Source organism: Maniola hyperantus, chromosome 9 (assembly GCF_902806685.2).
Source record: "Maniola hyperantus chromosome 9, iAphHyp1.2, whole genome shotgun sequence".
Classification (NCBI taxonomy): Eukaryota; Metazoa; Arthropoda; class Insecta; order Lepidoptera; family Nymphalidae; genus Maniola; species Maniola hyperantus.
The window spans coordinates 6,912,110-6,936,892 of NC_048544.1; the positions used below are offsets into that span (position 1 = coordinate 6,912,110).

At 39.1% G+C, this 24,783-nt stretch overlaps 1 protein-coding gene and 1 long non-coding RNA gene across 5 annotated transcripts in view; both read right to left on the minus strand.

Moving 5' to 3' along the window:
• LOC138402812 (uncharacterized) overlaps positions 1–24,783 on the minus strand; it is a 154,120-nt gene that overhangs the window by 118,245 nt on the left and 11,092 nt on the right. The window lies entirely within an intron of this gene.
• On the minus strand, positions 1,456–23,336 carry LOC117984966 (HIRA-interacting protein 3-like). 4 transcript variants are annotated; one of them, XM_069500510.1, is made up of 16 exons: positions 23,144–23,336; positions 22,851–22,964; positions 22,552–22,773; positions 20,637–20,806; positions 19,316–19,409; positions 18,621–18,674; positions 17,824–17,865; positions 17,451–17,535; positions 16,674–16,755; positions 15,893–16,107; positions 15,138–15,354; positions 13,987–14,061; positions 12,713–12,881; positions 11,504–11,683; positions 10,743–10,906; positions 1,456–10,163 (listed from the first exon to the last, which is right to left on the minus strand). In XM_069500510.1, exons 2-15 carry the CDS (start codon positions 22,954–22,956, stop codon positions 10,743–10,745), a joined length of 1,875 nt encoding a protein of 624 aa, XP_069356611.1. In that variant the 5' UTR covers positions 22,957–22,964; positions 23,144–23,336; the 3' UTR covers positions 1,456–10,163. The 4 variants fall into 4 exon arrangements, with proteins under 4 accessions (XP_069356611.1, XP_069356610.1, XP_034827534.1 ...); XM_069500509.1 differs by having other exon boundaries at positions 1,456–10,131; positions 12,713–12,896; XM_034971643.2 differs by having other exon boundaries at positions 12,713–12,896.

Consider the following 24,783-nt stretch of genomic DNA (forward strand, 5'->3'; position numbering starts at 1 on the left):
TGAGCTTAATTTGTGGTAGTTATTTCGAAATTACAGACAGCCACTTCAATTTTATTATAAGTATAGAAGTATAGACAAGTACAGAACGGTCTATAAATATCGGTGATAAATATAGAGCGTTTATGATTTTAATTATTTTTAACGATTCTAACCCGGTGCAGGATAGCGCGGCAACGTGCGGAGCGTTCTCCCGCCTCATACCCCGACTGCCATCTCGACCTGTCGCGGAATATACGTACCTTCCTATAGCATAGCGCTTGGCTGCAATCAAACCCGCTGGCAAGTGATGATGCAGCCTAAAATGGAGCGCGCTTGCCTATAGAAGATGCCTATTAGTCACTCTTGACTTGAAGAATACCTATCTAATAATATTAAAAGTGGTGGGGAAAACTGTTGCCGGAAGGGAATCGGAAAATACTGCTCTTATGATTTACAGTTAATTTGAATCACTCAACGATAAGATATAAATCTAGTAGGGGTTCCGATAAACGGGCATCACTCATTTGACACTGAAACTACGTAAATGGTACCTACGTAAGTAAATGTAAGTGGGAAAAACTTAATTCAATATCCCCTAGAACGATTTAATTTTCCCTATTCCCCGGGCACGCACATTTAACTTTTCGGAGATATATGCGTTATTGATCAAAGCTTAGAATAACAACCCTGTCTTAGTCCCAACTCCCAGGCGCTACAAAAAAATAAAGGAGAATCATCCATCAACCCATCTCCGGCTCACTACTGAGCACGGATTTCGTCTCAAAAACAGAAGGGTTCGAACATAGTCCGCAACGGTGGCCAAGTGCGGATTGGCAGACTTATCACTTATCACTTAACTCACCTTTGAGAACATAATATACAACTCTCAGGCATAGGTTTCCTCACGATGTTCTCCTTCACTGTTGAAGCAATTAGTGCAGATATATAATATTAATTGCCTAAAATGCAAACTCGATTGAAATTACATAGTACATATATTAAAAATAGACAAGGAGACTGAAAGGGTTCGCGACCACGCGACGTACAGTACGCGGCAGAAAATATTGTACGTCGACCTTTAGGAAGAGTTAGCGGTTTCGTAGAGAGTTGTCTCAGTCGTGTCACATAGGTATGAGTGAAAGACAACGCCCTACAAAGCCGAAATCTCATTCTAAAGGTCGATGTACAATATTTCTTGCCGACTACGTGTGCACACTGTGCAGTATACACTCTTCATGAGTTGTTATCAAAAAAGTCCACGTCTCCACGTCGTTTCCACTCAGCTGTAATTTAGAGGATTGAAATTATCTACTTAATAATCAATCTATCTCTACACTGTCGATAAGTTACTAAGCAACGTTATTTTGTAAAAAAAAAACCATACAAATGTCGAGTAAAAACTTTGGGAAGTAACTTATCGACAGAATACAGATAGATTAATTTTGGCCGTATAAGGTTATGTAATAAAAACACACATTATCGGTGAATAGCATCTTTTCTTATTCAATAGTATATTTAATTTTTAAAATAATATGTAGTTGACTAATACAAAACGACCACTTTAAAAAGGCACCAGGTTGTTATTAAAAACGTCGAGATAAAAGGCCAAGTTAGAGTGGTCGAACTATGTGTGGTAAAACAAACACATCTAAATATCTTACAAATACATATATAGGATCTACTTAACCATAATTATTATTATGTTATACCAAAATTATCTATTTATATGTACAATTTTTATTTTAATAATATATTTTATGATATATTGTGATTGTCGTGTCCTTCCACACTACTCATACAATATTTATATTCATACACGCTTCCTTCAAAATATAGACATGAAATTAAAACAAAAGATCCTATTTTAAAGTTCTACTAAATATTACCATAATGTTATGACTTTGTACATAATATTATGGTAATATTTAAGTTACTATGTGTACATGGAATACACAAACTGTCTGAATTTCAAAGGTATAAAAAGCAATATTAATAGGCATTATAATATGTAGATACTCGCTCGTACATATCCATTTATTTGTAAGGGTAGTGGAGACCAGGGTTGTTGACCAGGACCAGGGATGCCAATATTTACATCCGCGGATGCGGATTATTAGAAGTTCACATCCACCGATGCGGATGTGGATGCGGATGTCTGAATTAATGCGGCATTTGCGGATGCGGATATCCGTAACACCCTATTGGGTACCATTGTACACTTTTTGATTGGTCAGTTAGCGAACGAACTTATCAACTAGCACGCGCCACTCTGACTCCGCCCAATTTCTATGCAGGTCGTTACTTGTTCCATATATGAATCTGCATCCGTAAAGCTCCGCATTAATTGATACGGATGCGAATATCCGTAACATCCCTGGTGCAGACCAAACGGAAAAAACTCAAATATTTTTCTTTACAAGTGCATATTAGGTAGGTATAGTCGAAAGTTATGGTGGTGGGTTACATTAAAGCCGCCTGGTGACCTTATCAAGCGATATAAAATATAATTATAGTCCGTAAAAAATTACTCCACACGCGCCTTTTTAACTCTATGGGTCAACTATCATGTCAAAAGTACGGTTCAACTTTAAAATAAGGACTAAAATAGTACTTTTGACATGACATTTGACCCAAAAAGTTAAAATGCTGCATGAGGAGTAATTTTTAAGTATTATACAATTTTGTACCAATGGAAAAATACTCGAGCAATTATCTGCGTGGTGTACACTGCTCCTAAGGCGTTATTAATTTTACGAGTACGTACTACTTTGTAAGTTATATCTACTAGCAACTTTGCCCTTCGTTAAAAATAAAACAATATATTTTGACCTATTTGAGATTCGTCGTTCTGTACAGTCCTCCTTTCCTTGAGTAAAAATAATGTTCCGTATTGACAGTGATTTGAATGTTAACCTATGCGGTCGTTCTATAGAACGGAACCGGGTTTACTGTACCAGCTGATTTTTTTTAAATTTATAGACTAGCTCTTGGCTACAATCAAATGGCAAGTATAGTCCGTACAAGATGACTCCTTAGGCGTCATGTCATAAGTACGGTTCACCTTTAAAATAAGGTCTAAAATCACACTTTTAACATGAAATTTGACACCAAAAATTTTAAATGGCGCGTGAGGAGTTAATTTTACGCGTTATAATGATGCAGTCTAAGTTGCAGCGCGCTTGCCTCAAAGATGTCTAATAAGATCAAGTGATCAATTCAAAGCGCAGGTACCTCAAAAGATCAAATAATTTATATATGAATAGGGTATAAAATAGAAGGTCGCAAATATGCATCTATAATCCGCGACAGGTTGAGATGGCAATAGGGGAATAAGGCGCGGGAACGCCCCGCACGCCCGAACGTCGCCCGCACCGGACTAGCGCGGGTGTGCGGGGTGTTCCCTCCCCGATTACCATTTCGACCTGTTCGACCATAGTTTCACATACAAATAAAAATAACCAAGCCAGACACAGTGAGCCAAAAGTGGCCAAAGTGCAAGTTACATAACATTTTATACAGTAAAAAAAAATGTGAGTACGAGATGAGACATACAAACTGACAAAAAGACCAATATCATACTTTGCCTAGTACTAATAGTTTTCTTGACCACTTATTTCCGGCCTAAAAACAATGCAAAAAACTTGGAGTAACATAAGATTCATAAAAACTAAATACGTATTTCATGCTTTTGTAACCTTCTATTATTACAAACAATCATACTAGGTATATAAATTATTATGATCGACGCTGGTTTTTTTTCATAAAATTTGGGCATTGTTCTTTTGAAATAATTTTTTGGATTAATTTTTGATTACGTCTCCAGGCGAGTTGAGCCGCTGTGCCCCATTAGTGCTTGAAAGATTTCAATGATCAAAAAATTGTAGCCATTATGATGTACAGTTAAATAAACAAAAGTGTATAAATTATAATATTTTCTAGTCTTGAATGACTGTCACCGAGTGATCAAGGATCTTATTTCTGAGATATAATTATAACTTTTTGCCCAAAATCAATTTTACACAAGTATCATAATTACATGTGCCACTTGAACTTTTCATTCTTTCACACACTTATTTACAAAACCGATGGCGATTCTCTTTCACTTTTAATTCTGTACAAAAATAAGGGACACACATTACTTACCAATTAAGGGCGGAAACATACCTACTTATACCTAACACGCAACTTTAGTAGAGAGAGAGAGAGCCAGCGCGTGCCAGGACCTTCCTTATTTTATAAAAGCTGAAAGTTTCCTGCGTATTGTCCCCAACACTGGGAGGAACGTTTGTTTGGATGCTTGTTTGGATCATGGTGGCTGTGAAAGATAACAGGTAATAAAGGTGTAAAAAATCTTACGTCAAAGAATAAAGTCTAATTATTTTATATTTTCTTCGGAGTAGTATTAAAAACCTACGTCATGCATTGTCAGACTTAGTGTCGTGGGAACCCCCGCCAGATACCCTTAAACGTTAATAATTTATTAAACTTTAAATGTGTCTGGCGGGGGATCGCCACCATACTAAGTGTCTGGCAATGCATGACGTGATTTCTATTACCAAGTCGAAGAAAATACAAAAAAAAAAGACTTTATACTTTGACGTAAGATTTTTACACCTTTCTTACCTGTTATCTCCAAAGCCACCATGATCCAAACAAACATCCAAACAACCGTTCCTCCCAGTGTTGGGGGCAATAAGCACAGAAACTTTCAACTTTTATAAAATAAGGATGATATGGCACGCGCTGGCTCTTAGGCCATAAGGTTTTATACGCACTGCATCCGATCCGAATCCAAAAATTTGAAGAAGCCGTAGTACTTTTGTATGAGAGATTCTGCATTAGATCGAATGACGTTTTACGGTTTCGGAAAACGAAATTCGGATTTATTGCGCAATCCCTCATAAATGGTACTACGGGTTCTTGATTTCTTCAGATCGAGAATACTCGGTTTCGAATCTGATGCAATGTTTAAAGAGCTTAACCGATCATATGCGATACGTGTTGAAAGAATTAAATCGTAACCAGTAGGTCGATTCCCAAATTTACAGTTTTCCTGCAATCGAGCAGCAGATTCAACACGCCGCGCCGGCCGCATGATTCGAGTTGATTTGCGTGTTGTAAGTATGTGTCCATCTTAACCCTCTATATTATTTATGTACAATCGCTAAACATTTAACGTCTTGGTGTTACCGTTTTATTGATACACTAATAATAACAGTCCTCCGTTAAAATCTAAAGTATAAAATTTGTTTCCGTTCAAAGTACAACGTATATTCTGCTATCAAATGATCAAAAAAAAAATTACGACTCACAAATACGCGTTACATTTATTCTCATAATTATTGTATTATAGGCACAAATGAACATTCAGACTGACCCATCAACATTGAGCTATGCTGCACTGTGCTGTGCTCAGCTAAGCTAACTTTCTGGTGCTATGTTTTTTCTACAAACAACATTGAGCTGCGCAGTGTGTTGCGCAACAGCACAGCAAGTGCAGCATAGTTCAGTGTTGATTGGTCACCCTTAGAGTGCCAAGCTTCATTTACTACCACTACATATAAAATGAGCGAGGGGTTTAGTCCTACAGTTTAATCGGCCTTCATTCCATACCGCTATACATTTTAATCAAATTAATATCACGGTCCTTCCACATCTCACTAAAATACATAACACAATCCCCTTTGTATTTTCTGAAGAGCTATATAGTATACATTATATAAACAGCTGACATTTTTGTTGATTTAATGGTTGCATACTGAAACATTTCTCAAACATTCAGTGCATCACAACCCGTCGGAAATATCTGAGAACCTGGCTTAGTGACGTCATGCAACGCGCTTTCGTTGGCAACGGTACTGGATAGAAGAAAACGGGCGAGCTGCGGGGAAGCGCCAGGGGAAGCGCATTCCAGCAACGTGCGCAGATATTTCCGACGAGTTATACTTAAAATATATAGGTCGGTTAGCAAGAGCTGGCTCACAAAAACGCAATTTTATTATAGAGCAAAACGTTTTAACATCGATTCATATTATTTTAACGAGGTTGCGGCCAGCGCGCGCTGCGTGACTTTTGAGGGGTCAATATCATTTCTACGATATAAATAATAACGTATCTCTGTAATTATAATTTTAAATCCTTCATAAAACGATTATTTCCATCACTGTTTTTATTGTGATGCATCAAAAAACATTATAACTATTTTGCGAGATTGTCTTTTTGTATATTGACAATTTTTTCAAAAAATATTTCATTCTAACCTCACAATAATTAACTATCGGTAGACTGACAGATGGATTTAAAGACAAAAAAATCACAATGTATTTCATAACATGTAGTTGTTAAAACAAAACAATAACAACTTTCTCTATCACACTCATAAGCTTGGCCGTGTGCGAGAGAGACAGATTTTTCATGACACTTGCGCTTATTCAGAAACACAACACAAGCGCAATGTGTGAATACGTTGTACGTTCCAACTCTTGTTAACACGGCTGTGCAACAAAATATATACGTCAGGGGGTATTTATGTAATTTTTTATTTAATAAGAATATTAGCCATGTTAAATGACTAATATTCCCCATTCCTCTCTAATTAAGCGTCAGGCTTGTGCTAGGAGTAGGTACGACAATAGTGCAACGGGCGGGGTTTGAACCGTCAACCTTTCGGTTTTCAGTCCACTCCTTTACCGGTTAAGCTATTGAGGCTCTATCTAATTCTGTGGGCGGTTACGTAACAGATAAAATAAATAAATGGAAAAAAATGACACTTAATATTTAAGCTCATAAGTCCAGTATCAAATAAAGCGAGATATGTTTAGCAGACCAATCAGATTCTTAGTAGATGACGTGATACATTTATCAAAAATGTGATTGGTCGAGTGACAACATTTCTGCACCGCTCCCTATAAATGGATAACGAGCTTTAAGTAGTAAGAAATGTTTCAGTAATCGGACGTAAAAATATAAGTAATCAAATGATTTTATAAATATGTATTACACTTTTATTTTACTAAAATTAAACATTGAAAATATCAGAATTTGTATTCTATAAATAAATGCCCATTAAATAAAATTCGAATTTCTTATAAATACAAGACTAAAGGTGTTTCACTTAAACATTTTCCATAGAGAATACATAAAATTAATTTATATGGCCATATATAAATACCCAAATATTCCACTTGGAAAATGTTTTTGTTCAACACCTATAAAAATCACAAACATTGACTTCAATAAATGCGCCTTCGACCTATGCCGTGCATTATATGGACTATACATACGAGTATGTGTGCATTACTAAAACGAAACTTAATGATTCTTAATTCAGTTGTACATAAGCTCTAAACCAAATTAAAATAATAGATCTAAAAATAATGCTATCCTTTTTACACTATTTTATGCGGAAAAGGATTAGCGTTATTTTTAGATTCGTTAATTTAGTTTAGAATTTTTTTTCCCAGTTAAAAATGTGCCTTTTGGTGTGGAGACCTTGGGGCCGTGAGGTCCGGGGGCTCGAGCTCTTTTTGAGGAGATTTCAAAAAGGGTTATCGAGTCAACCGGGGACCCGAGAGCTGGCAGCTAACTTGGTCAAAGAAATAGTTTGGCCATCCAAAGGGGTAATGCTGCCAGCATCTTGGGTACAATGCCTTGCTGCGGTGGTCTCGATGAGGTTTTAGATTTAATTTATTTTCGTTTTAATTTAATGTTGTTTTTTTTTATTTAAGTTTATACTATTCTATTAAATAAAATCATTGGAAACAAACTGGAAAAAAATTAATTATGTAAGACTGAAAATTAAAAAATACCATTGCATGTAATATGTGTGCGTATCAAGACGTATTTAATTTTAAACAACATAGGGTCAGCGAAAACTGAGTGTGTTACTCGAGCATGGTTTGCGTATTTTTGACAGTAATTAGATATCATACTTGTCTAGTTTCAAACTTTTTAGTGATGGCGTTTAATTAGTTCTCATGTCAGGCGTTGTCTTGATACAACGCGATTACGCGATCATCGCGCGAGGGGCGAGGCCACAACACTGCGGTGCGACAACGCATCGCAAAAATTTTATTGCACCTCAAAACACAAATGGCAGTTACAAAAAGAGATCTTAAAAAGTAGGTACAAAAAGGCGGTCTTTATGTACATACATAAATACATACAGTTATATTTCTGTACAGTTTTTTCACTTTTATTTTGTATTAATGTGTGCAAAATAAAGATATCTAAATAAAAGAACCAAGTTCTATCTTACAAAACAAGCTTACAAACAAGCAACAGCTTTTACGATTCTATTTGGATGAATGATATACACATATAATATGATGATTGATATAAGTACGAAAATTATTTATGTTTGCTTGAGCAGTTTTATGCTCCGTTTGCGCTGACCCTTATGCAAGAATTGCCACAAAAAGGCTTCATACATATATACAAGCTCACGCAACAGTCTTGCATAAAAACACATAAAGACATATTTACCCCCGTTCCCACTTGTTCCAGTGGCAGAACATTTTATATGAAGCTATTCACATTAATTGTCTGAAATCGATTTTATGTCAAAATGTACTGCCACTGGAACATCAACAACAAGTGAAGTGATTAAAGATTATAATATATATGGAGCTGCCATCCAAAATTACATACAATTTGTACGCTGATTTTATCTTCATAATTAAACATTCACAAATATTAAATAAACAAATAGAATCGAACGACGCCTAATTTAATATAAAATAATTTATAAAAAAAATTAGTGACGTTTCCTTCGAATAATATATAGGTAATATAAAAATAATCCTTGTTATTCCAAATTTTGGAAAATTTGGTTGTTTTCCCGCAGCGAAATGATTTTATCTTTGTAGTACAATCGAATTATAAAAAAAGAAAACAATATCAAAACCAAAAAATGGCAGATTTATAACCGTAAAAAACAAAACTCGAAAGCGACCTCGAACCATTAGTAATATACCTCGTGTTAGCTTTGCGGCCGGCCGTGCGTGCCGCCTATTACTGTCCGTTGCGTTCATCGTAACTTGACGCGTGCAGTGTAATATTATGTTGGCACTTGGCACCATTGCAAATCACACATTAAACTCTAAGTTCTAAAGAATAAAGAAACAAAGCAATGGTGCCAACATATTACTCCACGCGTCAAATTACGATGAACGGACAATATACCATTTTACTACGCACGAGAGCTCATTTTGCTCTAAACATTATAACTTTGTCGGCAGCGCGTGCGATTCGAGTAGTACCTATAGTTCGCGACAGAACGAGATGGCAATCGGGGTATAAGGCGGGGGGATGCCCCGCACACCCGCACTATTCCGTACCAGAATAGCGCAGGGGCCGTGCAGGTGTGCGGGGCGTCCCCACCCCGATTGCCATCTCAGCCTGTCGCGTACTACAGGTAATGTCTAGTGAATTACTATTATTTCTCACATTTTCGAGTTCTGAATTTTCGGGTTCTGAATTTTTAGGGTTCCGTAGTTACACAAGGAACCCTTCTAGTTTCGTCCAGTCAGTCTGTGTGTCACAGCCATTTTAAAATAAACTTAAGAGCTGTAAAGTTGAAATTCAGCGTAGATAAAGAAACCTGCTACCGCTACACAAAGGTATATTTTAAATTTTGGAAAAAATAGCAGGATACCTCCTGAACATGAAATGCGAGAGCCAAATATTTTGGTTTAGTCCCAGTGTGATACCTTGTTCAATAGGTATTTAAAATCATGCAGAGCTTTCTTAGAAAGTTTTTGGGACAAATAATGAGCGACAAAGTTTTTGTATCCAGATTCTAGCATGACTACGGAACCCTACTTCATGCGTGTTTTGACACGCACTTTACATGTATATTATTTAGTGAAGAAAGTTACACAATTTCAGGCTGCGCAATAAATAAATATGATAAATTATATAAAGGTAAAAATATAAAATCACGTTATCGTATCTACCCGACCTTCTTTTGCACACCCATCGTACATTACAACGCGGATTTTCAAAATTTCGACACTTCGACCTAAAATTAGTAGGAATTGAAGCGATCACGCTCCATGCAAGCGACCCCCGTCGAAGCACTTTCTAGAGGTCCCGCACACAGTCCTTTCACTGCCCGCGAACGGTATCGGCAATTTATTGTCCATTTGACACCTTCACCAAGCAGAGAAGTCAAGAATTACCACCTGAGTGACAAATACAATATAATCTATTCATTATTCAAGTTTTCAAACTGAAATCCATACTAATATAATAATTGCCAATCTTTATCAGTACCCGTAGTATAAGATTTTACGTCTCACCAAACGTTGCTAGAATTCGAGAGTCGAAACGCTTCCGCATTATAGTAAAATGGATCTTAAATGCCTTGTTTTAAAGCTCAAGTTTGTCTACACATTTACAGCCAGCGCTCCAAGCGGAAACGTTGCGAAATTAAAATCAGTGGCATTGAATTTTTGACTTCAATTCAAGGCACTTTAGGTCCATTTTACTTTGATGTTATTTCGTTTCGATTCTCGAATTCTAGCAACGTTTGTACTAATGGTACTTTTATATTTTAATTCTTGAGCCCATTGAACACTCAGTTCATAAAACACTGAAAACTAGTTCAGTGGTTGACCGCTGGACCAATCTTGACGAGATTAGTGCAGTGGTTGACCACTGAACCAATCTTGGCGAGATTAGTTCAGGGTGGACCACTGGGCCACTCTTGGCGAGATTAGTTCAGTGGTTGATCAATCTTGGCGGGCAACAGAAACACTCACCTAGTCGGAATCCGACTCGTCGTTGACGCTGGAGCGCAGCTTGGAGAGCGTCCGGCGCGCGGCGGGCGTGCCGTCCTCCTCGTCGGACGAGATGACGATGCGCTGCCGCGGCTTCACGCCCGTCGCCCCGCGCGTCATCCGTCGCGCGCAGCCTTCCTCGCCGTCTTCAACACAAATTAATAAATAAGGTTTTCTCTCGCTTGCTCAGAAATTAGTTGATTATTTAAAAAAAAGTCAATCGGTTCTTATCGGTATGCAACAAAATAGCACGCCAGCATATTTCAACACGACAATAATATATATTAGTAAGTAGCTGATGCCCGCGACTTCGTCCGCGTACATTTAGGTTTTTAAAAAGCCAGTGGGAACTCTTGGATTTTCCGGGCTATATCACTCTCCAGGTCTTAAATTATACTGTAGGTTTCTAGTTTAAATATATTCTTTGAATAGTTTAATGATTTGTGATGAACTCAGGAGGTATGAAATCGAGAATAATAATAATCTATATATAAAAGGAAAAGCTGACGGACTGACTGACTGATCTATCAACGCACAACTCAAACTACTGGACGGATTGGGATCAAATTTGGCATGCAGATAGCTATTATGACGTAGACATCCGCTAAGAAAGGATTTTTTAAAATTCAACCCCTAAGGGGGGTAAAATAGGGGTTTGAAAGTGTAGTCCACGCGGACGCAGTCGCGAGCTATAGCTTATACAACTTATAAAATCTCCGACACTGCTCGCTAACTATACCAACCTTCCGTCTCTTTGTGCTTGGTCGCCTTGGCTTCCTTCTTGGCCTGTTTCTCTTGCTCCTTCTTGTCCATCTTGGCTTTCTTCAGCGCTCTGCACTTCTCCAGCGTGGGCTTGCCCTCCAACCCCGCCGTTACCAGTAGATCGTTCATCTTTGACACCCGGTCCTTGTTTTTTGTGCAACCTGAATGAAATTATTGGCTGAATTTATAATTAAGTATTAGGGTTCCGTACATCAAAAGGAAAAACGGAACCCTTATAGGATCACTTTGTTGTCTGTCTGTCTGTACTTCCCGTTTACCTAGAATCATGAAGTTTGGTAGGTAGGTAGGTCTAATAGCACACATAAGGGGAAAATCCGAAAATCGTGCATTTGTGGTTACATCACAAAAAAAATGCGTTCATGAACAAATAATTAGTATTTTCAACTTTCAAAGTAAGATAACTATACTGAGTGGGCAGTAGCGTGCAGGTCATAGAGGCATAAATGCACTGCTTACCCCAGTTGTATATTGTTGTGCCCGACACTTTGGGAGACTTCGGCGCCTTGGGCTGTCCGGGGCCGCGCTTTAGGGGCATGTCCTACACTTAGCTCACCTTCCGTCAGCTTCTTGTAGCCGAAGCGTATGCCTCGGGCGGCACGGGCGGACGGCCGCGTCGCTCGGCCCGGCGTGCCCGACACTTTGGGAGACTTCGGCGCCTTGGGCTGTCCGGGGCCGCGTTTTAGGGGCATGTCCTACACTTAGCTCACCTTCCGTCAGCTTCTTGTAGCCGAAGCGTATGCCTCGGGCGGCACGGGCGGACGGCCGCGTCGCTCGGCCCGGCGTGCCCGACACTTTGGGAGACTTCGGCGCCTTGGGCTGTCCGGGGCCGCGCTTTAGGGGCATGTCCTACACTTAGCTCACCTTCCGTCAGCTTCTTGTAGCCGAAGCGTATGCCTCGGGCGGCACGGGCGGACGGCCGCGTCGCTCGGCCCGGCGTGCCCGACACTTTGGGAGACTTCGGCGCCTTGGGCTGTCCGGGGCCGCGCTTTAGGGGCATGTCCTACACTTAGCTCACCTTCCGTCAGCTTCTTGTAGCCGAAGCGTATGCCTCGGGCGGCACGGGCGGACGGCCGCGTCGCTCGGCCCGGCGTGCCCGACACTTTGGGAGACTTCGGCGCCTTGGGCTGTCCGGGGCCGCGCTTTAGGGGCATGTCCTACACTTAGCTCACCTTCCGTCAGCTTCTTGTAGTCGAAGCGTATGCCAGCCGCCTTGAGGAACTTCTTCATGTCGGTGATGCCGGGCTGGCGCAGCTCGGGCGGCACGGGCGGACGGCCGCGCCGGCCCGGCGCGCCCGACGCTTTGGGGGACTTCGGCGCCTTGGGCCGTCCAGGGCCGCGCTTTAGGGGCATGTCCTACAATTTGTAGAAATAAAACCACATCCCGGATTATAGTACTACCCTACTCGACATAAAATCGTCCAAGTTCTTGTCTGTCTGAATGCTTGTCGTGTCGCCTGAATATAATGAGATCAAAATAAGAATAGAAGTCAATGGCCTCTATTTATGTCAGTCTTTACATGTTTGTGATTGGTTACTCAAAATATTGTTTCACGCCCACTAATATTTTGGCTTTGTCATTTGTATGGGATTATGTTACAGAGAGAGAGCACTATACTAACTTCTTTCTATGGATAGAGCATAGTTGGGTCACAACTCACAAATAACGAAGCCATTTTTAAGCTCAAATAATTTCTGTACGAATAAAAATTAAAAAAAAATTTACAGACAAACTTCTTTTATACTTACGAAAATGTCCACAGTATTTGCTCCGATATCGGTATGGGACGCTGATTCGAAAGGAGATATAAGTCCCACAAATTGCTATTGCGCTGAAACCATGTCACATTAACATCGAAATGACGTCATTTTGTCGTCAGTCTAAAAATATACCATCAGCACGAAACTTCAGTCTAGTGCTGACGTCACTAAAATTAGCAATTTGCGGGACTTATATAGAAATGTGTATTCAATATCGAATCAATATGCCCTAGTCTAACTTTTCAAGTTAACATCTGTGCGCAAATCTCTCATTAAGTATGGATGGAAAGTTTTCTATTCTCATCCATACTAAATGACAGATTTACGTACAGTTAGGGATGATTTATGCTAACATGTGGCGGGCACGAGCCGTGCCACGTACGTACAAGGCACGGACGCCACACGGTGAAGCATGAACTGCTTCAAATAAAATGTTCGTGATGTTCTGAATCCGTGGCACGGCACGCGCCCGTCACGTGTTAGCGTAAATCATCCCTTAATATTACTATACTAATACTTAATAATCATACTAGGGTCTAGGACCTTAGTAGCTTGTTACCGATATTGGAACAAATGTTATTGGAAGGCTGTTAGAATGCTAAAAATATAATCGATTAACATATTATCTATTTTATATACAAATGATGATTGTATGAAGTGAAATCTTTAAAAAAATAATGCTTACGTCATCGCTCTCTTCGGACCCGCTTTCGGAAGATCCGGACGAGTCATCGGATGATGATGAGTCGACCGTAGTCACCTTGAAAAGAAGAAATTGTCATCAGTACCCTAATTATGAATGCGAAAGTGTGTTTGTTTGATGGTTTGTCCTTCAATCACGTCTCAACGGTGCAACAGATTGACGTGATTTTTTGCATGGGTATAGATAAAGACATGGAGAGTGACATAGGCTACTTTTAATCCCGGAAAATCTAAGATTTCCCACAGAATTTTAAAAAACCCTAATTCCATGCGGTCGAAGTCGCGGGCATCAGCTAGTAAATAAAAAAATAGAAATATTTTTTATTCAATTAAACTTTTACAAGTACTTTTGGATCGTTAAATGCATCTACCACTGGTTGGGAATGCTTTTCCTATCGAGAAGAACCAGCAAGAAACTCGGCGGTTGCTCTTTTCAAAGATTTGATACACATCACATTTTGAATTTCTATTTTGACCAGATTAGGTAGTGGGCGGGTGGACGCTGTGATAGCCGGTTAGGACGTCCGCCTCCTAATCAAAAGTTAGGGGTTCGATCTCGGCACGCATATCTAACTTTTCGGAGTTATGTGCATTTTAAGTAATTAAATATCACTTGGGTGAAGGAAAACATCGTGAGTAAACCTGCATGCCTGAGAGTTCTCCATAATGTTCTCAAAGGTGTGTGAACTCTGCCAATCCGCACTTGGCCAACGGGTACACTTTGGCTAAAACCATTCTCTCTGAGAGGAGATCCATGCCCTGTAGTGAGCCGACCATGGGTTGATCATGAAGATGAGGCAATGGGTACTTTTTAAATTGCAAAATAGGCTTGCGCTTGACGACACTAATGCTTAAAAAGCCACTGCTTTTTTAAGCATGATTGTACCAATAATGATTGGTACAGTCTACCACTTTTGTTATGCCGATGTACCTGCGCAGAAATTTTATTTTTGAATGAAATTATCTCTGCTAATCATAGCGCGCCTCCATCTGCTATTGGTTGTTGCCTACACACCATGTTTTGAAGATAAGAGATAAGAGTTGTGCCAGTGCCGTCGTAAGGTCGCGCCTCCGTAGATATTCTCTCGGGTCACGTCCCGGCAGTCACGAATTCCGCGCTAAGGGACCTATTACCTCATTGGACATGACGCCTCTGGCCTGCAGCTTGGCGGCAGCGAGCTTGGCAGCGGCGGCTTTCTGAGCAGCGATCTGTGCAGCTTGCGTCGCCAACTTCTCCCTCTCAGCGTTCGCGTCGTAGTAATTGTACAGCACTGTAAGCGGCACGGGCACGTCGCCGAAGTATACTTCGTTCGGGATGTGTGACGAGTCCAGACAGTCGTCGCTCCATCGCCTGGTTTAACAAACACTAGTCTAAACTAAAAATTTTGATCATCACCGATAGATAGATCAAGACGTATGCACAGGACGAGAAGATTTGTCACGAAAAATCCAGCAAATGGCTTTACATGCTCACCAACGGCCAAAATTAATAAGCTATCCATCCACGATTTGCTCTACTAAAGATACAAAATTTGGCATAAACTCCATACAAGTTACCACAAATCTCTATCCTTAGTAGGCCAAATCATGGATAGATAGCTTATTAATTTCGGCCGCAAGTAGGTATGCCTGTGCTTTCAAAGTTATGCCAGATCAGAACAAAATAGATCCATCTCCAAAACAAAACAAGGTGGGCGTGCCAGACGTGTTCGTAATTCGTCCTGCCTTCTGAACAACTATATCACTGAGAAGTCCTTCCTATACCGGAGAGAACGGAGAACCGGAGAGGGCGCGCTGTGGATGGCGGGACGCAGGGGTCCCAGCGTCCAGTGTAGGAAGGTTATCTAGAGGTAGGCGTGTTTGGCAGCTTATCTTGTAACTTGTCCTACCTTCTGAACTGTATCCCTGAGAAATCCTTCCTGAACGGTCGTATGGCATATTGATATCCGGAGGGTGCGCGCGGCCGGCCCGCGGGCATGGGGCGCGCGGCGGGTGGCGGGCCGCGGGGCGTCGCAGCGCTCGGCGTCGGGGGAGTCAACTTGGTGGGCGTGCCTGGTGGCTTCGGCTTGTTTGTAGACCCCTTGGGACGACCTCGTTTTTTCGGCTGTATGGAAATAAAAATAGAAAATTTTTGAAGCCACGCTTGCTTTCAGATGAATTTCGGGGAGTAAAATGAGACAAAAATCGTAATCGTCACCGTCACCTCCGCCGAGACATAATATTCTCTCACATAGTTCCCCTCCGTTTACGTATGCTGATCATTTCATATGGTTTAGCCGTACATCGATAAATCACCCACTGCGCAAGTACAAGGTCAGAGACTTTTTTAACGAGACCTGAAATATTGTAATTTAACCACTGATTGGTAACTTATAGGAATAAAGTACTAGGAGAGCATAGCAGCAGCACAGGAGTGTGTGTGTAATGTGTATTGCAATTTGCAAACAGGCCATATAAGATTCCTGCGCGATGAGTTCTCCGCTATAATTAAGCGACCACCGCACATCGCTACAAGTGTGTCAGATGCCGTAAAGTACCCAACTGAATTTAAGTGAGGCATTTTCTCGCTCTCTCATTTTGCCAACATAGTTTGAGCGAAAGGAAAAATACAACAGCAAGTTACTAAAGAATAATAATTGTATTATAATAAAACGTTTAAAAAAATGTCACCTCTAAACCAGGTGTCATTTTCCCTGGCGTGAAGCCCATTTTTGCACCTTCCGGACTACTGAACGGTTTTCTGTCTTCTTCACTGTGAAATAATACAAATTATTTTAGGGTAGGTAGGTAATGGCGCCTATTCTGTTGTCTTTCTCTAAACTAAATTGAGAGTATCTGCATCTCCTTCTCTTTAATATTGCTAAAAAGGACAAAACATGATTTTTAAATTTAAAGATCCTAAGTTTTAGTGCACGCTACTAATTTAAACAACAGACTCACGACTGGCAGCTAAAATCACGAAGTTTGACAGTTTTAAATTAAATTGAAACCTGTCAATCTGTGCCTGTCCTTTTCGTATTACATTAGTAAGAAAAGGATGTGAATACTATAAAATCTAGTTATGACCAGAATCAGTACCAATGTACTATTGTTTTTGGGGGATTCGTGTCTGAAATAAATAAAAATTAATACTATCTAGACTTGAGACTAATTGTATTAATGCTACGAACGATTAGAGTTAGACTGTATACAAAACATTTTATTATTTAAATGATAGTGTTTTTACCTAGGTACACTTCTAGGAAATTTCTAAATAATTTTTAATTGCCTGCGGAACCGGCAGGATTCAAACCTACGTCTTCTGAGATCGCGCTCGACGCCCTGACCGCTAGGCCACAGTTCGCTTGCTGCCGATGACGAAATTTGTGTATATTTACCATCTAGTAGCGACATTTTGCACTTGTCGAAATTACTTTATTACTTAAAAATTGTATCCAAAATGCTAACCTTTTATCTGAAGGTGTCCCTGTGGGCTCTTTAGGGTGTGCGACATCCTTGCCAGCTTCTGTTACGCCCTCAGGTTTGCTCGATTCTAGAACAAAATATATCAAACATTTTATCATCATCATTTCAGCCTGCGGACATCCATTGCTGAACATCGGCCTTTCCCAGAGAGCACCACCACACCCGCTCCTCAGTTATCCTCATCCAGACACTTCCCGCCACCTTCTTTATATCAGCGGACAATCTTGCTGGAAGACACTCCAAATTACACTTCTTTTTCTCAAACTACAGAATATATGATATGCGTATAGCATAAAAACTTATATCTTAATTTATTTTATGATAATAAGTATTTATGTTTCGCAATCATACTTACCAATTGGTTTCTCAAGTTCTACTCTAGTTGTCTGTCCATCATCTAAAAGAAGAAAAATCATTGAATACTACTCACAATAATTCAAATCCATACTTTATCCATACTAATAGTATAAATGCGAATGTGTGTCTGTCTGTCTGCTACCTTTTCACGGTCCACCTGTTTAACCGATTTGAACAAAATTTCATACAGAGTTCAGCTAATTTTTTAATTGTCACAAAATTTCAAATATAGCATTGAAACTATCGTGAGTGGTTTTTAGACCAAATACGTGAATAAAGCCGGTTTCTTCTACATTTTATAAAAGAAAAAATATGTTAACACCAAAATAATTTAAAAATCAACTATGTAATTACATACTACATAGATAAACTTATATCACAACACACACGTGTTAAACTTAAACACTTATCTTAAAGTCAGTTTTAAAATTCAAATTAACAATATTAAAAAATGGAAATGTTTCTTTAATTGTTAAGTTGTAGCGCCATCAAGATTATTTTGTTTTTGAGGCGGTCGAACGATTAAACCAGTAGATCGATTTCGTACAACCTGCATCAATCATTATTATAATCTCAATTGTTCTGATTGGCTGAATTTGTGCGATTCTTGTTGCAACAATGCATTGTAGCCAATAGTTAGCGAGCGTCAATCAGAGGTGATTGCGATCGTGACATTGTAGCTGTCATTTTTCCGCAATCGCGCAGCTGATTAATAACTAGACATATCCTAGACTGCAGAACCCGCGGAGCGTAATTAGACTCTCACTTGGCTGGTTTTCATATAAGATATTTTACCTTTAGATGGGTCAGCTATTTTAGCGACTTCTACTGGTATTGTAGCGGCAACATCTGGAGACAAGGTAAATAATAATGTTTAACTTTGAAGTTCAAATTAATTATTAAAGAGAGTAATGTTTAAAAAACCATGATTTTTATTCATTTAAATAATTAATTCTTAACGTCACGCTGTACGGAAAGCGTTTAAGTACCTTCTCTATAAATTACTTGGAAGGATTGGATATTTAAATCCAACGTAAAATGTAATCTTCTTCTTTATATATAAAAGAAAAAGGTGACTGACTGACTGACTGATCTATCAACGCATAGCTCAAACTACTGAACGGATCGCGCTGTAATTCGGCATGCAGATAGCTATTATGACGTAGGCATCCGCTAAGAAAGGATTTTTCAAAAGTCAACCCCTCAAGTCCGTGGTAAAATAGGGGTTTGAAGTCTGTATGAAAGTCTGTCAGTTTTGAAGTTGTCGATATTGTCTATAAAGAAGTTTTGTAGTTAATATTTTTGCGATTAGCAGTATGACATATTTTATTAAGCTCATAATGTTAAAATCTCATAGTTAAAGATCAACCCTAAGGGTGTAAAATAGGGGTTTAAAATTTGTGTAGTCCACGCGGACGAAGTCGCGGGCATAAGTTAGTAGATTACAAATATATCAAATCCGACGTAAAATGTGCACCTTCGAAACATACCACGTGGTTTCTCAACATCAGGTCTAAGCGCCAGCTCATCTGGTTTAAAGATATCTGTCTTGATCTTGATTTTAGGATGCTCCATCTCAGCAGTCTGAAACAGTGATATCTAAATATATAAAAGGAAAAGGTGACTGACTGACTGACAGACTGATCTATCAACACACAGCTCAACTACTGGACGGATTGGGCTGAAATTTGGCATGCAGATAGCTATTATGATCTAAGCATCCGCTAAGAAAGCATTTTTGAAAATTCAACCCCTAAGGTGAATTAGGGGTTTGAAATTTATGAAGTCGACGCGTACGAAGTCGAGGGAATAAGCTAGTAATATATTTCCATAACATTACCACAGAGTAAGGATATGATATTATTATATAACTTCATAAAAATAAGAAGTTTGAGTGTAAACAACTTGGACCTGATATGAGCTTCCAAAAATCTGATCACGTGATCACATATACACCACGAAAACACTGCCACTAAGCGATAACGGCAACGGTGGCAGCAGTTTCACATAGCTACGGCTACGTATGCTTGGCCGTAGCGACGTCATGGTAAAATTAAATGTGTTTACAACATTTCATGTCTGTGCTGCTAACTGTTGAGGAGTTCCTTCGTTAGGAATGTGCAGTGTTGTCAAGTCTTTCTGTGAAGTTCCGTGACCGTGGTGGCAATAAAAGCGTCAACATCGTGAGTATCTGTCTTAATCCATTTCCCAAAGCCCCAGTTAATTAATTAGTGGTTGTGTTTTAGAAATAGCTCCAAAACATTATGTGGATAAATAGATTATAGTATAAGCACAAAATAAAATAATCGCGACGTTTCTAGACATGTTAAAAAGTTAATCTTTTTAGGGTTCTGTACCAAAATGGAAACCTTAATATGTTCTCCCTCTCTGTCTCTCTGTTGTCACAGTCGATTTTTTCAGTAAGTATTGAATCTATCAACATGAAATTTGGCGTAAGTAGTTGTATAAAGGAGTGGCCAAACATCATTGAAATAAAAAAAAAAACCAAAATTATTTTTAGTTGAATTAAAAAAGGGCGGAAAATTGGGGGTTCGAAATTTCAAAGAGAACTATACCGAGTGGTGTATCCCCCTCCCCCCCTAACTCCGAAGTTTACAATCTGAAAAATCTTAAATAATAATTATAGGTACCTAGTCAATAGAAATTTGTTTATTTTACAGAAAAAATAAAACCAATGCTCTGAGCATAGTGCTTTTGATACTAACTATAAACCTCTACAAACAAAACGACGACGACGACGAAGTCGCGGGCATTTAGCTAGTTTGAAATATAAAAATAGAAAACTCATACCATCATTTCGTTTTCTGGATGCGGCCTCTTGTGTGTATCAGTGGGTTCAAGTTTGATTTCCGGTTTGAGCTGCTTGATGTCAAGTGGTTTTTGTGTGTCCAGCGGTGGCAGTAGATGTGGCTGCGGCGGCCATGCTGCTTTGTGTACACCCACATCTCCGTAGCCTTGGACTGAAACAACCCTTAATCTGCATTTAAATTGCCTGTATACTAATCTGACTCACTAATAGGAATCGTAATGGATGAGCAGTTGCCAAAAGAGAGTGGAATTGACTTGCAGCTCTAGCAAGGGGCGGGACAACAATTACTTATACATGGCATTATTGTAAATTGAATATTTGAAAAGAACAACCGCCAAGTTTCTTGCTGGTTCTTCTTGGTAGAAAGGGCATTCCGAGCTAGTGGTAAATTCAGTGACGATTCTAAGGCATTAATTGTAAAGTTTATTTGAATAACAAATTACTAATACTATTAAATAATTAATATTATAAATACTATTTCTATAATTTTTTTAACTCATGTTGTCATACCCAGATGGATGTAGAAATATTGTTTGGCCAAAACTTTTTTGGTTGGATGCGGTTAATTGAGATGCAAAATGGATTGGTGCAAGAAGAGAATGAGTGCAAATGATTGAGATAGATGGAGGAATCTTTTGGAGCAGGCCCGTGTCCTGTAATGGACTGTAGTGCTAATGATGAGGGTACTAATCAAATCTGCCAGAAGAGAGACTTTAACAACGCACAGCTCAAACTAATGGAGGAATCAGGCTGAAGTTTGGCATACAGATAGCTATTATGACGTAGGCATCTGCTAAGAAAGGATTTTTGAAAACTAAACCCCTAAGGGGTGAAATAAGGATTTGAAATTTGTGTAGTCCACGCTGACGAACACTGACGAAGTCGCGAGCATAAGCTAGTTTAAAATAAAATTGATATTTTACCTTTGGATTAGATAAAGTGTTAACTTATTAAAAAACCCTATTACAATGTAAAAGCATTATTTAAATGATAAGAAAGCTTGGAAATGAGTAGTCAAACAGCTGTTTATAGTTCTAATAAGAATAAGTGATTTTGTAAAGTGGTGATGGTAAAAAAACTGGCCAAGTGTGAGTCGGACTTGCGCACGAAGGGTTCCCTACCATTGTCTATAAAATTGAGCAAAAAAATCACTTTTTTTGTATGGGATTTAAATATTTATTTTATTGTGGTTTTTAGTATTTGTTGTATTAGCAGCAACAGAAATACATCTGTGAAAATATCAACTGTCTAACTATCACAGTTCATGAGATACAACCTGGTGACAGACGGACAGACAGGAGCATGGACAGTAGTCTTAGTAATAGGGTACTGTTTTACCCTTTAGGTATGGAACCCTAAAAAGAGTACCCGGCTGAGTTTATTGTGGGCTCTTCTCAAACCTTTGCATGTTTGAAACCCTCGTAGCTTTAGTTTTAAGTTTGCATTATACAAATCCAGCACTTGACCATCAGATAGTGAAAAATAATATCAATCTGAATAAATAATTTGACTTTTGATTTGTAGGTTCATTTTATTTTGGTTTGGCTCCCTTTATGCAAGGGAACTACAACATTTTAGTCTCAGTAAGCTATTTTTTAGTTATCCATTTCCATAATATTATCTATCAAGTTAATAAAAGGGTCTATATTGTTATGAAGAAAAATGTTGTTTTAAATGTTTGATTTGCTGTAACAATATACAAAATTATGAATAAAGTTCTTGAACATCCAATTAATAGACAAAAATGTACAGTAAAAATTAAAACCATAAAGCCACAATGCGGTTGAAGGTAAAATACTATCCTAGAAACAAATTGAATTTCACAGTATTAAAGTAATATGCCAAGTCCTAAATCTCTAATTTAAGATCAGGTTGTTTAGTATACATTTTACGTACCCATATGTGACTGTGCCATGTGAAGCTGCGCCTGGGTAGGCTGTTGCGGCGGGAAACTCTGGTGATGTGCATAGTTCTGGTGCGCGGGAGGAGCGTACGACAGGTTCTGCGGAGCGTAGCCACCAGGGGGTGGAGGCCCGTACGCCGCGAACGCATCCGGCGGTGGATAATGCGTGTTATACGCACTCGCGTACGGTTGATACGGTATTTGGTGGCCATTATCTACAACAAATATGCAGCCACTGTATTACACTTCCCAGCCAGATTTCCCTCGGACGAGTATGTGTAACACAGCATACCTATATAATTAAGCGGCAATCCGTTTCCCTGGACAACGCCGTGTCCCGGCTCACCCTCCATACGCAACCGCTTCTGATTCATGGCTCTTTCCGCCTCATAATTCATCTTGATCACTAAAATGATAAACGATTTACAATTCCACTGATCGCAATCACACAAAACCACTTCCCCGCATCTTCGTAATAACAAAATTATGAAATGTTTCGTGTTAACTATGACAGACGCCAACCGGACGCTAGTCGCTAGCACTAAACACAGGTTATATGTTCGGTCAAAGGAAACATAAGCGTACCTTTGTTGCAGACTGATTGTTATTGATTTTAGTTATTAGAATCACTTGGGACCTTTTTTCCGATAAATTGGATCATAATAAAGCACAATATCGAGTCAAAATAACTGTTGCATACGAAATATGCACCTAATTTATCAGCTCTGCTGACAGTAAAATTAGAAAAAAAACACAAAGTGAAGCCGAGTTCGTAAGTTTTTTTTTTTTTTCACTATTTTTTATTTGTGGTAATCTATATAGATACAAAAATCTTATATGTTATGCTTGGTTATGGTAATTTATGGTCAGAACTCAGAAGATCAACCAAACATCAACCACTCAAACAAAATACAGTGCGACAAGGCTATCTTGGCGCGTGGCGAAAATCGGAACTAACGTTGCCGCCAAGTGCCCTCTTTGTTCATGTTTGAACATTCTAAGCGTAGATAGAATAATAGGTAGATTAAAGTAATGTGTAACCGCGTAGGAGATAGCGATAGCACGACGTAACGATGAATAACACGACAATTATTATTACCATTGTTTAGTTGTTACGCTGGCTGACTGCCCCATCAGCGCAACGTGAGCTACCTGCCGAAGAAGCACACATTGGCGCCTTCGTGTACGATCATCGACGCGAACGGACGTACACTACATTATCTTTAATTATAATATATACCATTTTTGTAATTCCGTTGTAACCCAATTAAACCATATACCAACCAAAAAGGTGTTCTGACTTATACCAGCTCTGGGCAGCCGCCCTTATGTAACTGGCGCAGTCTTAAAGGATAGTCCTGGATCTTCAAGGTCGTCGTGGTGCATACCCTAAAAATCAGGTCAAGGCCATCAACTTCCTTGACAGGACTAGGGAACCTACGAGGAGCAGCTGTCATAGGAGCTGCCGCTGAAGACTTCGAGTCATACTGATAATCGATGGATCGAAGCTCGCCAGCGACTTTGGTTTTGTGAGTACATGAAATCCTTTTTATTGGTTGTTATATTAACTTTAGCGCAGGGTACTATAATATATTACGATTTTTTCCCTCACCTGCGTATTTTAATTAATATAGGTACTTTCATTTTATTGAACTTTTGTTAATTTAATTATTTGATATAAGTAGATAGTTTAGATAACTAGGGAAAATGCCGGAACTTAGGCAAATTGACTTGTTAGACAGGATAAATAAGTCGCTCAAGTTTTTACCGAATTTAGACGGAAATTCTCACACACTAACTAGATTTATTAATTTGGCCGATCAATTAGTGCAGTCATTTTTAAATCCCGATCAAGAGTTTAAACTTTCAAATCTTTCTTTGATTAGTGGAATTTTGAACAAAATTACAGGTTCTGCCGCCAGAACCTTATCAACCAATGGCATTTCCAATGACTGGGACAGTATTAAATCCAGCTTAATAAATAGTTTCGCCGACCATAGAAATGAAATAGCATTACTTACCGACCTATCGCTTTTAATTCAAGGTCATGACACAATATCAATTTTTTATGAAAAAGTTCAAAATTTACTGTGCTCACTCATCACATATGTAGAGTTACATGACACCGTGAAAACTACTGTAGACGCAAAAAGAACGCTCTACAAAGAAATAGCTCTTAAAACCTTCTTAAAAGGTTTAAGAGAACCTTTAGGGTCAAGAGTAAG